A 17,954-nucleotide genomic window follows, 5' to 3' on the forward strand; every position below is an offset into this window, starting at 1 on the left:
CTTATGCCCTACATTTCTGTCCCTTCCACCTCCATCCTCACCATATACCCTGTTTCACACTCTCTCTTCTTCCCTATTCACCTCATTATGTTCACATCTCTCACTAACCTCTAGTACCTCTCTCTCAATCTCTACTATATCCCCTCTCCCCTTCTTCCTCTATCATCCTATATTCACCCTATACTTCTCCTTCTCTGTCCTTCCCCACCCCTGCTCCACTCCACCTTATCCCCCAGCACCATCCACACTCCACCCTCCTGATTCTCCTCCCTTTCCCTCCCCAGCCCCATCTCTGTTCCATTTTCTGCGATCCCCTTCTGTCTTATTTATTATATTAAATATCATTCAACAGTGTAATCCAAGATTTAGGCAAAAACTGTAAGTTACAGGGTAACATTGTTATAAATATAGTTAAGTTTGTATAGTGAAATTCTGTCACAACGTGTTCAGTTTTTGAATCATTTATCAGATGGTACTCCAGTTTCTGCTCCTCCAACACCTGCAGCAGGGAGTGTGGACAAGTCAATACGCAGATTAGAAGAAGAAGGTAGCCTCAATTGTTATGGCTAATGATCCTTTGTGGCATGAGTAAATATGCACTTTGCACACAGGGATTGTTTGTAGAAGCTTTAGAATCAGCTCTGTAGATTAATTTTTTTGTTTAGCTGCCATTTATTTTTTACTTTCATTTCCATGGAAAGTAGTTTCTCTTGGTGACTTTCAAGTTTTTGGTAACAGTAGAAAACTCTGGTAAACTCTGCTTTCATCTTAAAGCTTCTCAAACTGCTCGGTCTTGCTGAATTATGAGCATTCGTTCCTGTAGCCTTTGCCATTTTTTATCCATCACTTTACAATTCCTGTTTTTTTTAATTCAGTTATTCACGTGTTCTCTATGCAATTTTTCCAAGGCAAATACTTTTCAGTCTTGGTGACAATTATTTTTACATTGTGGTAACTAAGACACCATACATCGCTACTGCCAGTATTTGAACTACACATCTTACAGAGCTATCTTCAAATATCCTGCAATTTTTGCATTCACTCCCAATATATTTCCATATTAATAGTTATAAAGGTATATTAATAGTTATTATGACAACAAAAAGTACCTATTCACATGAACTATGACTTAGTCTACACAAACACAATATAACACATAAATAATGTTGTTTGTGTAGAATTCCTTTCCTTGGTTCAGGATCCCAAATGAAGCAGTGTAATTTGGTCTAAAGTTCTTCAAGTAGCTACCTGTGAATATGATTTGAGGTATTTGACACTGATGCAAAATGGGGAAAATTATGTGTAGCATCACTATTTAGATTTGCTGAATGAAAATGTGATTAATTGCATGAAACATCATTTGGTTTAAATAGTTTTTCCTTTTTATAACACATTGACGTATCTTTGGAAGTTTATTAGTACACACATAAATATTAATAACAGACAGTAGATAAGCAGCAGCTACTTAGTAAAACTAGGAAAGGAGTTCATTTATTCTATGTAGTTATCTGATTTTCTGCTAATTTAATTATGTTCATTTGTATTCTTACAAAGCACTAATAATGATAAGCAAATATGAAGACAGCCTATTAAAATAATTTCTCATTGTTATGTGGGGCAGTGGGTTTTATCGTTCATCCACAGCAAAAGGGCATGTAAATTACTTAAATAAATAACCTGAAAGTAGTCTTAAATGTGATACTGAAATGTGAAATGTGATTTATCTTTCTTGTAACTTACAATTTTCAAATCATTTGATGTGTAAGGAGACCTGTCAAGATTTACAATAAGAAACATTTTAAAGGGAAATATTCAAAAGTTTGCGTTATCACGTATAAATTTCTGAGATACTGCTCCACAGATACATACTGCAATTTCTAGTAGATAGACACAAGATGTATAATTATCTTGTTCAAACTGTGAAACTGTCCTAAATGAATTCTCCAAAAGCATAATAATAGTAATCTTTTCAGTGAACCATGTTCCTTGTTAAATATATTATTACCTTGCCATTGTAGATCTGCATCATGAGGTATGCTGTGGGTGACATACAATATGATACAGTACAGAATAATAATACTTTATTGCTCAAATGGTAAACTGTAGCAAAGCACATTTGCACGATTCAAAATCATAGAGCATACTAACTACACACAGTCAGCTTAAAAGATTATCCATTGTGAAGCCAGATCTACTGTCAGTGCGGTTACACAATGTGGTTCCCCATAGAGTACCCACCCCCCTACTCTTCCCCCTCCATGGTGTGGAGCACTAGCGGAAGGTGTGTATGTGGACCGATGGCAGTACAATAAGACGACATCCCTATGATGGTGCTGAGGTCTGTGACATGTTAAGGGCATTGCGCAGGATGGTATCCGAGTAATATGTGTTGCTGGTATTGTGGTCTGGCTCCCACTGCAAAGCATCTAGGTGGAAATCTTCCAGGAATGACAGTGGGTGCACAGTCCAGCAGGAGAGGGACTGTTGTGGAATGTCCGTTGCTAGGTGTGCTGTCAGGAGTTGTTGCAGTCCTCAGTTGCAGTGGTGGAGAGGTGTGATGTTCTGAGGGTTGTGATTGTAAAGAAACCACTGGAAGACAGCCTCAGTGTGATGGCTGCCAAGTCCATGTCATTGGCCAGTTCATAGGAATGTGTGCAATGCCGGCTTATGAAACTGTTCCCTGCATCGTGTTTGGTATGTTGACCTTTGGTGACCAGGAACTTGTTAAGCAGTTTGACACTATGATTGGTGGGTCAAGCTGAAATCATTAACAACCAAGCTGCGTCTGCTTGAGTTGCCATTTTGGGTGCTGGAGGTTGATTTGTCACTGGAGGACGGGTTATCCTGAAGTGTCCATTTAAGTTGTAGACGGTTAATAGGTAATGTGTTGTGTCTTCCACTCAGTAGTACTTTAAATGTTTGCCACATTTTAGAACCTTGAGAGAACCTGTATGAGTCTGCAAGGTGCGCCAAACCATATTGTGAAGCATGGCATGGTCACAGTCTGCAAGTGCCTTATGGATGAAAACTTAAGGGGCACCATGAGATTGTGGAGGCAGCATATTAAGTCACGCAATGCATTCTTTTACCCTGCATTGAGGGTGGGAAGATCAGTGGTTTTTCCTGCCAGCACCTGCAGCATGATGTCAGCAGAATGAGTGAGTCGCTTGCCATACAGCACTTCAGCAAGGGAGGCATATACATCATTTTTGTGAGCAGTGTGTATGTCCAGTAGTACTCACAATGAAACTTCTGCCCAGAAAATGCTGTGCACATCAGGGTGGCTTTTACTATACAATACCATCATTCCACCAGGCAATTGCTTTGATGGTGATGGGCAGTAGTTTGATAATGATGAGTGCCACAGTGGTCACATACTTCACTGAACAAGACAGATCAAAATTGTTGGTCTTGGTAGGTGGTTTTGGACACTGGACACCCTTACTGTTGATGCTGCTGACATGTCTTGGAGGGAGTGCTGTCATGTCTTCGAGGGGAGTGGCTTCTACGCACCTCGTGATGTGGTCAGTGACTGAAAGGATGTATCAGTAACCCTCGAATTCAGGGAGAGGTCCCACCAGGTCAAGATGCATGTGTTGGAATTGCCCTTTTGGTATTTTAAACTGTCTGAGGGTTGGTTGTATGTAGTGTCCCACTTCATTGTTTTGACAAGGTATGCACGTGTTTGTCCACTTCTTGAAATCTTTGTTGATGTTTGGCCATATGAAATGGTCTGTAATAAGGCATGTCATGGGTTGAACATTGGGATGTGACACGTTGTGCAGCTGGTCAAATACGATCTTATGAAACAGTTGAGGTACGAAGGGTTGAGTTTGGTTCTGTGACACGTTACACCATAGCTATCTTGTTGTGCTTGTGCCTGGTATCACACTGTGTTGGAGTTTAAGATTAGGTGTTGTATCATTGAGGGAGCCTTGGACCTGTTTGCCCTGCTATTGAGCCTCTGCAAATTTATTGTAGTAAGTTTGTGCACAGATGACATTGATACATGAGAGGTAATCAGCAACAACATTTTATGTGCTTTTCAGGTGATGCATGTAAGATGTAAATTGTTCAGAATAATCTAGTGGTGAAAATATTCTTTTGATGGGTTATGGATTGAGTCCACTAATGTGATTCTTGAGTTTCTCCCGGCGTATTTGATAATCAAAATATCCACGGGTATGCTGCCGGTCTATAGTGTCCAACGGGCACAATATTTCGGCGATCAAACATGTCGCCATCATCAGGTGAACTGACGGACTGAGCTCCTGTGAACGTGCCGGCACGGAGATCCGTACGCTATGGCTGCTCAGAGGGAACTGGGTTCGGTCGCGGCGGCGGCTGATTTAAATACCCTCCGCCCGCGGCGCGCTCCCTCCGCCGTCCGCGCCCAGCGCCACGGTCGCGCGGTGGAACAGATTGCGACGGCGTCTGAGATGACGTCGGTGTGATGGCTCTGTCCGCCGTGGTCGTCACAACTATACGTCTGCTCGATTTACTCTTGATTAACCCGATCGCTGGTTCCCAAGCCTTGCTAAGATTATAGCCACAGTCCCGGTTTATGAGGTCGCACCGATGACGACCTCATAAACCGGGACTGTGGCTATAATCTTAGCAAGGCTTGGGAACCAGCGATCGGGTTAATCAAGAGTAAATCGAGCAGACGTATAGTTGTGACGACCACGGCGGACAGAGCCATCACACCGACGTCATCTCAGACGCCGTCGCAATCTGCTCCACCGCGCGACCGTGGCGCTGGGCGCGGACGGCGGAGGGAGCGCGCCGCGGGCGGAGGGTATTTAAATCAGCCGCCGCCGCGACTGAACCCAGTTCCCTCTGAGCAGCCATAGCGTACGGATCTCCGTGCCGGCACGTTCACAGGAGCTCAGTCCGTCAGTTCACCTGATGATGGCGACATGTTTGATCGCCGAAATATTGTGCCCGTTGGACACTATAGACCGGCAGCATATCCGTGGATATTTTGATTGAGTCCACTAATGTTCGGTGACCTGTATAGGTGGTTAGTGGCCTGCTTTCTATGTTGACCTTGAATTGATGGATTTCCTTATTGACCGTGAGAAGTTTGAGGTCATAGCTGCACCATTGGCTTTTAGAAGGACTCTGCTTTTGTGAAAAACATCTAAGTGGTTGCTGTATGCCTGCTACTTCTTGTTGTAGGACCACATCAATAATGAAATCACTCACTTCTGACATCATGATTAACTGTGCATGAGGAAGCAGGTGTGCCAGTGTCATTGCCTCAGTGAGACAGTCTTTGAGCTAGTTGAAGGCTTTCCGCATGTCAGTGTTCCATGTCAGCTTCCATTTATGTTATCGTTTTTCCCTTTGAGGGCCTCTCTGAATGGGTCTGAATAATGGCTGCCTTTGGGAGGTGATGCTGGTAGAAGCTGATCATCCCTAGAAATCAGTGTAATTGTTTGTAGTCTTATGGAGGTGGTGGTTGGTGCCCGCGATGTTGAGAACACGACTGACATACGTAGACTCAGGATGTCAGAGTTCACTTTCTCTTCATTAATTACAACACTGGTTGCAGTAAGTACATCAAAGGCTTGTATGACATGAGAGTTATATGTGTCATTATCCTGGGAAAAAAAATGATGATATCATTGAGGTAAGCATGCAGAAGGTTAGCTTAAATATAATATTATATTAAACCATTCCCATGTTTGGTCTATGCTTTTGAGGCCATAAGGTATACAGAAGCACTCAAATATGCCAAAGGCATGATGATTGCTATTTTTTGTACATGTTCTGTACTCGTCTGTATCTGGTGATAAGATTCTTTGCTGTCCAGGATGCTTAAGACAGGTGCTCCTGCAAGGTAGTGGGTAAAGTCCTTGATATTTGGCTTTGGGTAAGTGTAAATTATGGGATCGGCATTAAGAATTCTGTAATCACCACATAAATGTAAAATACCATATTTCTTTGGCACTAGTTTAATGGGTGAAGGCTAGGAACTGTCTGAAGGTTTGACTATCCTGGCTTTTAAAAGTTAATTGACTGCTGCCTTGGCTGCATGAAGCTTGTCTGGCAGAAGACAGTGTTGTCTGTGTTGAACTGGGTGGCCTGGCATGGTGGGGATCTTCTGTACCATTTCATTTGTGATGGTGCACTTGGTGAACAACACTCATTGAGAATCTGTGGGTAGATGGTTGCAAGGGACGACAGCAGGGAATACTTGTGAAAGAGGAGTGTTATTAACCTTATTGACCCATGAGGGCTGTGTGCACTTCCTCATGGGCTGGTGTTGATGAGTTGGAAGTGTGTTGCACTGTCATGATGGAATCACCATTCATGGCTGAAGTTGGTTGAGTGTTTTGTAGGTGGCTTCATGCTGCAGTGAACTCTTGGTAGATATCTTTTGAATTGCCAATCATATTGTTTCATTTTCCTGTTTGACATGTAGAGAGTTCAGTTAGGTCTGAAGCAAAAGAAATTGGTTTTGTTGAGTTTTAGTGAGTGAGTTGAAGTAGTCAAGTAGATGACATTACTGGTGATGTGTTGGGATGTGATGCTGATCGTGCATTGGGGAAGATGTAGTAAGGATGTGTTGTGATGCAGGGAGGGTGCGGCTGATGGTGCTAGCAATTTCATGATCAGTGTCACGTTGATTGAGTGTGCTGTTGGACAAATCCAGTGAAAGACAAGACTGGCAGAGGAAATTGGTGCCAAATACCAGTTCACTGACATCCACGAATAGAAAGTTCCATGTGACTGTCATTTAGCACCCTAGGTCGAGTGTGTGAGGTTCAGAGCCATAATTGGTGATTGGTGAGTTGTCTGCTGCATGGAGCTATACATTGGTAGAGCTGTGTGCTGTGTCAGGAATTGTTGGAGATATTGCACTTATGTCAGAGCTGGAATCGACTAAATTTATTTATTTATTTAGATTATTTTGTGTGGAGTCATCAATATGATGGCTTTTGCAAACATCAAGTACAGTTACAAACATAAAATACATTTAGATATTAACCTTACTGGTAGTCATTAGACTGTAAACTGATGCTTGTCAAAATACATTACATGTTACACATATTAATACACTCAATTATTATACATTATTTTACATCTCTTAATCATTTAAAATTTGTTGAGTGAATAGAGACACTTTTCCCTTAAAAATTCTTTTAGATTTGATTTGAATTGCTTTTTATTACTGTTTTTCATGGACTCTGGCAGTTTATTATACCATATCAGTCCATTAGTTTGTGGGCTCTGGTCCGTCATTTGAAATCTTGTTCTTTGTCGGTAGTAATTCTCTTTGGATCTGGTGTTGTTGTCATGTATATCACTACATTTAGTACTTCAGTTTTCTGTGAGACAAAAAAAGTAATTAATTTATAAAGATACAAAGAGTATATGGTGAAGGACTTGTGTTGTATGAAAACATCAACAAGAGTCTTTGTAGCCTAGTCCATGTATAATCCTTAACCCTCTTTCTTGTAGCAATAGTACTAAGTTAAGGTGAATGTCTGCAGCACAACCCCATATTTCTATACAGTGGCTAAGATGGGGGTAGATTGTCTCATAATACGCAGTTTTAAGCCTGTGGGTGGGCACCATTTTGGACAGTTGGCTAAGAAGATACAGCAAATTGCTGACTTTTTTACATACAGCATTAATGTGGCTAATCCATCGGAGAATTGAGTCCAGATGGACCCCTAAAAATTTACACTCGTTTGCTGTTTATCCCACTATGCCGATACCTCATTTACGCATGAGTGGTGTGAGCTGCCAGTTGTAAATATTAGCATCTGGGATTTATTTACATTGACCTTTAATCCTTGTGCGTGAAAATATGAACTTAATTCTATTATCCCATTACTTGCTGAAAATTTCAGTTCCTCACAATCTTTATCATGAAATAAAACTGAGGTGGCATCAACATAATTTACAATGTGCAAGTTATTGGGGTATCCAACGTCATTAATATATGCTCAAAAGAGGAAAGGTCCAAGAATTGAGCCTTTAGGGTCTCCCTGTGTCATGGTTTCACTTGTGGATTTAAAGGTTAAGATCATATTGTCAATTTGATGTGTAAGTGTGGTACACTGTTTCCGATTCACCAAATAGGTGGATAGAAGTTTCATTGATGCATCACTGATATTGTACGCTCACAGTTTTTTTTTTAAGAGAGGCTCATGGTTTACTGAGTCAAAAGCTTTTCTCAGGTCAAGGAATATTCCGGCTATGTGCATACCACATTCTATATTCCTATGTGCTTCATGGAAGAAATTTGTAAGAGCAGTGGCCGTGCTTAGGTCTTTCCTAAACCCATGCTGCGATTCGGTAAGCATTTTGTGTCTTGAGCAAAATGTTGTGACTTGTGATAGGATAACTGTTTCAAATATTTCACTGAAGGTAGGGATTAGTGATATTAGTCTAGAATTTGAAACTTCTTCTTTACTTCCCCTCTTATGGATTGACTGAATTACACCTATTTTTAAGGCATTTGGTTATATGTTTTGATTAATGCTACATTTGATAAGATAGGTAAGGTGTTTAATTATTTCATTGGCACATTTCTTTAACACCACACTTGAGATACCATCCCATCCAGATGAATGGTTGTTCTTTAGTTTTTATTTTGTGTTAAATATTTCCTGTTGATTCACCTCCATAAATTTGAGCTCTGTACCATCCATGACATCATTTGGTGTGTCAGCCAGTAGATACATAATAGGGGCTGTTTGGTCAGAAGGAGAGATAAAATGCCTATTGAATAAGTTACATACTTCATTTGGATCTTTCACTAGATGGCCCTTGTGTCTAATGCTAACTGGTTCACTCTGTCCCTTGCTGGTGGCTTTACAATGTTTATTGATGAGTCTCCAGGATGCTTTACCTATGTTGGCTGAATGCTCTATTGCATCATTGTTCATCTGTTTCCTCAAGTGTAAAAGTCTGTCTTAAAAGGTTTTTTGGCTTGATTGTACTTTTCCTTAAATATATGGAGCTTTGTTTCCTTATATAAACAGTCAATATCATGTATTTTCTGCCTTAACTTAATCAGCCTAGGTGTAAGTTTCAGCCTAGTATTACTTTCAAGACGAGAGTTGGTTCGTACACTGGTTATTTCTTTGACAGGGCAGCAGCAGTTGAAATGCTTCAGCACTGTCCTATAAAATTTTTTTCTCATTTGTTTTCTAACCCTTTAGTTTGGCAAATAGTGTCCTATTTCTCCTCTGCTAACTTAGTTGTGGAGGTGCTGATGTTGGCGCTATTCAGAATCTGCTTCTTCTCAATTATGTTAGTTGCTGTTGGTACAGCAAACCTTAAATATTCTAACACCTGACAATAGTGATCTGAGTAATGGAAATCAACACTTTGAAAGTTAACACTGTCTTTTACATTTTTTTTGACTATTAAATAATCTATCATACTGGAGCTTGACTCTGTTACTCTAGTACTCTAGTGTCAGAGTTCAGTACACTTGTGAGATTACATGAGTTTAGTGTATCTGTTATTCTCAAATAGGTTATATTACAGGAGTTTGCATCAATATTTAAATCTCCAACTATGCTAAGGTCAGTGGGGCCTGTTTGTGTAGTTGCTGTATTAAGTCTATCAATATAGTACAACACATTGTATTTGGTGGGCGGTACATACCAATAAGTTTGTTTAGCTAACCTGCTTGAATGAGTGTTTATGTAGACCACAACACCAGCCATTTCAATTGTTCCTTTTTTGCAGTATTGTTCAACAAATGAGATTTTCTTAAATGGAAGATGTTAATTTACAAATATTGCCACGCCACCCCCTTCGTGTTGTTGCCTGCAGTAACTATCTGCTACCACATAACCATCTAAATTATAATACTCAATTTCATTGTCTTTTAGTCAATGTACTGTAATTACTAACAGGTGTGGTGAATTCTCATCCACAACTACTTGCAGCAAATTGAGTTTATTCCAAAGATACCGCACATTTAGATACATTATACTAAAGGACACTGATATTTTACACTTTGTGACATGGTATTCTGAATCAGTCGAATTATTACACAAGTCTGTAACACTGCACTGCAATGACGATTTACTCACTCCCAAGCCAGTTTTTTGGCATGTGAACAGGGTTCCTTCCAATCCAAGGGGTTTAGTTCAGTAAAATCGTTTTGCTTGACACTGAGCGTAAAAAAACTTTTTGATTATAATCTAAGATGATCGGGTCCGTGGTTTTATGCCGCTCTTTACAAGGTTCTGTTATCTGGTTCACTAACTTGAGCTTTCCATTTCTGTTTAAGTGAAGTCCATGCCTGGTTTGTTCTTCATGTTTCAGTTTGCTTATGTCTAGCAAGTGCACATGATTTAGTTTTATTACATGGTTTCTGCAGCTCTAAATTATAGTGCTCAATTTCTGTATTAACACATGGCCACTGTGGGAGATCAAGTCGCATTGGAAGGTTTATTAGGGTAACATTTGTGTTGTATAGTTTCCGCAATAACTTCCTGTAAACTGCAAGTGCTGATTGCTCTTATTTTTGTAAACATCATTGGTGCTGCCAATGATTACAATGTGGTCATCTTTTTTCAGATTGTTTGTTTCTGATGAATTCTTGACTACAGCACTTAATGTAGCTCTGAGTTTAACTTTTGCAAATACAGAACATTCATTGTGTGAAGTTTCATGAATGGGAGCTGAAAGGCTTTTTCCATGGCTGTCTGTATACAGTAATAACTTTTTATGCTTCCAGGCATTAGAATTTTTCTGTTTCAGCCTTTATCGGAGGATTCATTATATTTACTTTTGCTTACACTATTCGTTGTGTCACTGGCTGAGTCTAGTGCTGAAAACTTATTCAATGTAACTGGTGCGCTGTTTCTAGTGCTTTGTTTGTTTTTGTTTTTCACTTTCTTAATGGTTTCATGTTCAGTTTTTGGACTTTACTGCAGTCCACGTAAATTTATTTGTAGTTCTCATTACTAAACACAGCTTTGTGCCCTTCATCCGTTGAATGTGGTTGATGATTCTTTAGGAGAGCCATCCAGCCTCTTACATATCCACAACATGACCACCCTGAAAATCAATGAACGGTATGAGTTCCACTCATCATTGCCATGCGTAATAAGTTTCAGTTTGTATTAACGATTTTATGACTAAATTAATAACTGAATCTTTTGCAAAGTACCTTGCTAAAGTGCTGGCATGAAAACTAACACATGATAGCGGTACTATTTTTCCATTATATGTAATTCCAGGAAGCAGTTATGTTTAAAAAGTGCTATAATTTAATATTCACCTTCTCTGTCACAGAATTCCAGCAAGTGGTTATGGGCCTGAAACGAGAACATCGTGAAACTCTAAACAGGCTAATACGAAATCAGGAAGTAGCTTTATTCAACCTGCGGGGAGAGCATGAACAGAAGGTCTATGAGTCAGAACAGAGGATAGCTGAGCTAGAAGAACTTGTTGACTCTTTGAGGCAACAAATGGAAGCAAATAAGACCATAGCTGATATAGAGGTGGGTAGCTTGAAAGTGTCAAGATTACCGTAATGTAGCAGATAAGTTAATTTGCCTTCTACATAACAAACAATAAGTATTCTGACATTGTTGAGGATTGTTACTGTTACCAAATGTTACTGTCAATGTTTCATTCTGTGGAAATTTTCCTTTAAATTTTGTGCTAAAATCAAAATTCATTTTTAGTGTAAAATGGTTTTGGAAGTATATATATACTGCCAGTATTTACTATACACTGATATCCATATTTAAGATAATGTTATTAAAAAGAGAAATTTTGACATCTTCATAGTATCTGTAATTGCCTTGTAGACTAGCTGATAAATAAATTGAGAACACATGAAACAGAGCCAAAACCCTCTGAATTGCTCTTTGCAATAATAAATGTAGTAAGAGAGGTGCACGATGATGCGAAGTTGTTACTAACAAAATTTGATCACTTGCATCACATCAGTATAATGGAACATTAAGCAGACAAGGCCACATTATTATTCACGTATAAATTATTAAAGGATTACAGTTGCAGGAAAGCTGCTACATATAAAATAATAAAGTCCTTGTGAAAGAATCTATCAGATTCACCACACACAGGAAACATTTCACAGCTTGCCAATTAATAAGGAAGGAAGACTTTTTTGAAGACACTGGAGTCACACATATGGTAGGCTATTAGATCAAATCCACACCCAGCCATCCAGATTTCTATTTTCCATGGTTTTCCTAAATTGTGTAAGCTGAATGCTTGGATGGTTCCTTCAAAAAAGACTCTGCTGATTTCCTTCCTCATCCTTCTACATTATGAGCTTCCTTCTAATTACCTCATCATTGAAAATATACATAACCCCCCCCCCCCTCTCTCTCTCTCTCTCTCTCACACACACACACACACACACACACACACACACACACACGCATGCATATTTTTTTCAGTTGCTGCTTACTTTTTACTTTTTATACACAACATAGGTTGCCATAAAAATTGCTCTATTTAAATACTGTGAAACTAAATGAATAGATTTATATTCATTTTGCATCTGTTGTGATGTCACAGAGCCCTCAACAGAAATAAATCAGTGTAGATGTATAGGTGGTATGTCATTTTGCCATAATAGAGCAGAAGTTTCAAAGAAAACAAAATTAAACAAATTTATTTGCCTTTAATTTGAGGTTTATGTAAGAAAGCTGGAAAAGAAATACGTATGTATCTTTAGGTCTACCGTGAAGTAAGTAATTTCTTACATCGGTGAAAAGACGTTACAGAATTTTCACCAGAAGTATTCACCAGAATTCTTTACCTCAGCATTCACCATGTGTCCATGAGAAAGTGTGACAAAAAACCAGTGGCCAGGTGGTTACATAAAGAGCTGGTACATCAATAAAGAGGATTTCTGTTTGATTTCACGGAGAACTGGACTCTGTACTTTATGTTACATGTACCTGATATTAGTACATTCTTATATTGTTGTTCTTGGAAATGAATACTTTTTTAACCCCTTAAAACCTGAATAAATTTCTATATGAAAGATAAAAACAAAAAATTATGGTGCTTTAGAAGTAACTGAAACACTCAGCAAAATGCAGCTCTTGTTAGAGGCTTTCGTAGCTTCATGCGGAATCAGCACCTACAGGCACTGGCGCACAAAAACAGTTAACTTTCAAATCATTAGCACAACAGTGGTCTGATGCAAATTTACAACATCTGCCATTAAAGGGTTAGTAAGGAACGGTATGGTCTGCATAGGCTTAAATGTTTTTCCTCTCCAAAGCATAGAGTATATTTGCTAAAATAAGAAATTCAAAGTATTTGAAAACAGTTTAACCTTGATTGAGTTTGTAAGTTTCTACATAAAGTTCATGGAAGTTAGAATTAGTATGTGACATAAGAGTGTTTGAAAGTTAGCTGTCAGTTGCCTGGTGTGCAGAGTGAACCCTGCTGTTTTGGCAAAATGGTTCATTACAGAAGTGCTGGCCTTAACTTGCCCACTTCCCCATCCCCTTCCTTTCCCCACCCCTCCACAATCCCATCCTCCAACACGTCTTAACATTCCTTCTTGGAAATCGTAAGCTCCAGGGTACCATATTTTGACAGCCTTTGAAAGTTTTTTTTCTCAGTGTCATTTGTTTTTAGCTAGAACTCAATTTTGGCTTTGCTTGGTGGATTTTTTTTTTTTATTTTGACATTTGTGACAGATATCAACCAGTTGGCTTGTGATGATTTCTTGCCATGGTTACATATGTGTGCCAATGGCCTCGATGCTGCGGTAACACTGGTTCCTCTCAGATCACCAGAGTTAAGCACTGTGGCTTGACTAGTACTTAGGTGGGTGACAATTCAGGTCTGCCAAGTGCAGTCGGCAAGCAGGGTGCACTCAGCCCTTGTGAGGCAAATTGCAGAGCTATTTGACTGAGAAGTAGTGACTCTGGTCACAAAAGGTACAATGACCGGGACGGCAATGTGCTGACCACATGCTCCTCCACATCTGCGTCCAGTAATGCCTTTGCCTGAGGATGACGCAGTGGTCAGTCAGTACTTTTGACCTTCTGAGGCCTGTTTGGGTGGAGTCTCCATACATATACATGGTGGGTCAAATAAAAGTGACCTGGAGAACAGAGTTCCAGAGGAAAGGAAATACCCAACTATAGCAGATGTTGAAAATGACCACTACTTATCAATTTTGGGCCCTGGTCAGCAAGTTGCTGAAGGTGGGTCAAAGCTGAACCTCTGAAATTACTGCAGTCTCATCTGAAATGTTCTGTTGCAGTTCTTGAACACTGTGAGAGCAGCTGCGATACACCTTAGACTTGAGGGCTCCCCACACAAAGTAATTGCACACTGACAGATCAGGTGACCTGGGTGGCCAGCTAGGGACACAACCTGACTGACCTCCACTAATAACCCTGTCAGGTACGAAGATTGTGTAAATGTACTCCAAGGTTCAGCTGACTGTATAGACAGTTGCTACAACCTGTTGGAAGTAACTGTAGGTCTCTTCCTATGCTGTTAATGCTGCCACAAATGATTTCAGAATGTTGGCAATGTAACACAGCAAAGTCAGAGTCTGCTGAGAGAAGATGGGACCAATAATGCGGCATGCAGACACTGCACACAAAACCCCATCCTTCTGACCATGCAGTGGTGTTCTCTGGAAGTTATGTATATTCTCCATTGCCCAGAACCTGTGAGTCTGTGAGTAGACATAACCACTCAGGTGAAACCAGACTTCATTAGACATAAAGAACAGATCCATCTCCAAGTCACTGATTGTTATCCCAGTGAACAACCACTCATAAACTGGATGTACTGAGAAACATCTGCTGGTTTTAATGCATGAACAACAGCCTCTCTGTAGTGGTGCACGTGCAGGTCCAGGTGGAGTATTCATCTGCATGATTGACGTGATATGCCAATCTCTTGCGATACGCATCAGTTTGATTTGGTAGTACTGCGAAGCATTTTCTGGTGAACTGCAGTGACATTATCTAGTGTAGAGGCACGTTTTGGAATATTCCATGATGTGTTCAAAACAGATCTTGTTTGACACCATTTTCGGAATAAGCATAACACTCTTTGCTGGCACTTTGAGACCATTACACTTCTCAGCAAACAGCTGATCACACCATTTCCACGATTTTGTCACAACAAGAAAGTTATGAGTTAATTTTTAACATTTATTGAATGTTTAACAGTAGATACTAAAAGTCTATCCCTTTCCACAAACCAAATGTTCCTGGTATTGAATAAAACTTTCTCATCTGGAGCAGATGTCCCAGGCAAAGAAATTACATACTCAACCCTATTAGAAATATTGCAACTTGAAACTCAATTTTTTGCCAACTTGATACCCATCTCTTGATTTAAAAAATTCTCTTGTGTTTGGTGGAGCAGTGGTATTTATAACACTTCTATGTTTATTTCTTTCACATAATCTTTAATATCACCTTTTTCTTCACATACAACAGGAAATTCTTCAGTACACAATATGCAATAAACACACCCATTCTTACTGTCATGACATGATTTAAAAAAATTGGTATTCCTGTTGCAGGTTAACAATAAACAAGCACTTTTCTTTGATCAAAAACAAATAGAGATTAAATGATCAAAAATGTTTAGACAAGTTACTTCACACACTAAAACCACATAAACGCATTACTTCTTTTGTGTTGCCAAATGGTTAACAGTATACGGTGTTAAAGCAGAACCAGTTGCCATGCCTTCCCATTAACATCAGTGCTTGCTCCAAGGTCAGCTGAGACAGGCATGGTAGTAAAAGAATGTTTAAAAAGGCAATATTGAACGTAAAGGTCTAAAATCATAAAAATCCTCACCAGTTCTAAAATTTTCATTCCCCAGACATTTTTGCAACCATGGATATTACCCAGCAGCACTAAAAAACTAGGACTGTATGGGCTAATTCTCGACATATGGTAAGCTTATAATTACTCTCTCTATGGTGAGGGTGACGGAATTTGGTGACCCCTGTAGAAATAACGTTGTGTTTCCCAACCTTTCTGAGACCATTGCCCCCTGAGCACAATCAGATATTAATTAGTGCCCCCCTCCCCACCATTATTAAAATTAATGTTAAGATAAACTATAGAACGAAAATAATTTTCTTTGACTACTTCCATTTTAAAAATGACAGAAAATAAATGACATTTTAGTTATTGTGGGTGTTCCATTAAACCATGAAGTAATGATTCAATGAGACAATTGGTACGGGTTATTTTAGAAACATTTTTTTCTATATTAAATGATGAAGCAGTCCCCAGTGCATCACTATTGCTACCTACAACTCCTTCTCAGAAAGGAAAGCTAACTGTCCACATTGAGGGTAGACACTTGTCGCAAAATTTGCTTTATGTGCACCACTCCTCTCCCTAGCAACACTTTCTTCCCCCTCAACCTGCACTTCCATTCACAAGCAACCAAGTTACAATCTGTGTGCTGTACTTATGCCTACTGTTTGTAAATCACTTAAATGCTAGACTCCTTACCTCTGAACTGGCACAAACTGGAAGACTGCAGGCTGACAATGCTTTGTGTCTGATCACTGCCACAATGACAAATAATAATAATACTGAGCAGGCCTACAGTAGCGTAGTATCCATTAAAAAGTTACTGTTGCACTGTGCTGTTGGTTAGTTCAGTTATTGTTTCCAAATGAAGAATGAAGCCATTTCTGGTCTATTGCTGGAACTATGTACAGCTCAGAGAAGGCATTTTCATGACATATTGAAACATACGTGATGGATGTGTCTCAATTTTACTGTCGTAGATGCGTGGTACATAGTACTAAGAATGTGTTTAATTGATGGAATATGTGAGTGAGATGTTGTTCATACAACCGTTTCACTAGCTGTAACCTCCACCATACTGTGCCACACATTAATGATAGTCTTTGAAAAGAAAATGTAATTATTGGTAATTTATGTAATCAGTATTACAGTCACAAAATGTTGATAATAGTAATGCTAAACCTAAACCACCGCTTGCAACAAAAGGTGTGATTTTGTAAACAATTAAAAACCAGGAGACGCATATGTGTAGTGTTGTTGAACAGGTGTTGTGCCATAAGGGGCTGGAGGAAATGGATCCAGGTTCCATATGCCGTACAGTAGTATTTTTTAAATTTTTTTATTTTACTTTATTTTATTTTTGTTTTATGAGGCTCACGTTTATTGCACATTTGTAATTCTGAGATTCAAAATATTGAAACTCTACTTTATTTGAAAAAAAAAAAAGAAAAAGTTTTTATTGGCAACTTATGTAATAAGTATTACACTCTTGCAAAACAGTGATGGTGGTAATGATCTTTCAAAAATAAAATAACTTACTTCTGTTACTTGTTTGTACCTCTCAGAAAACTCAGAAAATTAGGGGGTAATTACCTCCAGGTTGGGAACCACTTAAACATCCAAATGGCTAGTGGATTGTCTACCTCGCTCATGCCATTTCTGAGGGTTGAATTACACTAATACTTACTGAAATCTGCTGTCAGGAGAAGCAAATGCAAAAGGGTAGGGGTCTGCGATGATAGGAAGTTCAGACATATGGTGTGTAATATCTCACTTAAGTAAATGATAGCTGAAAATCGTCCCAGTGACTATCAGAGAGATTTGAGATCAGTTTTGGTCAAAAAATTTCATGGAAGTTTACAGTCAGCACCATTATCCCCAGAAGTGATTGTGGCCTCCATGGTTCTGAGTCAAGTTCTTCTGAGAAATGAATAAGACAAAACTTAAAATCTATGTGTACAATATATGAGGATGGTGAAATACCTTCATACTTCAAGTATGTAATAATCCCAATACCAAAGCAGTTGGGGATGAACAAATGTATTACCAAACCAACAATTTGATAATTCATAGTTGTAAACTTTAAAAACCAATTCCTCATCAAATTCTCAATCGCTGGATGTTAGTCAACAGCAGTAAAAAACCAGGACTACAGAAGAGCAGAATGAC

General features: G+C 39.2%; 1 protein-coding gene across 1 annotated transcript in view; it reads left to right on the plus strand.

Moving 5' to 3' along the window:
• Positions 1 to 17,954, plus strand: part of LOC126092811 (formin-2-like) — a 389,713-nt gene that overhangs the window by 325,365 nt on the left and 46,394 nt on the right. Inside the window, exons 7-8 of the mRNA XM_049908540.1 lie at positions 470 to 547; positions 11,278 to 11,486. Coding sequence (XP_049764497.1) covers positions 470 to 547; positions 11,278 to 11,486 — 287 coding nt within the window. The remainder of the gene's footprint in view (positions 1 to 469; positions 548 to 11,277; positions 11,487 to 17,954) is intronic.

Source organism: Schistocerca cancellata, chromosome 7 (genome assembly GCF_023864275.1).
Source record: "Schistocerca cancellata isolate TAMUIC-IGC-003103 chromosome 7, iqSchCanc2.1, whole genome shotgun sequence".
NCBI classification, from domain to species: domain Eukaryota; kingdom Metazoa; phylum Arthropoda; class Insecta; order Orthoptera; family Acrididae; genus Schistocerca; species Schistocerca cancellata.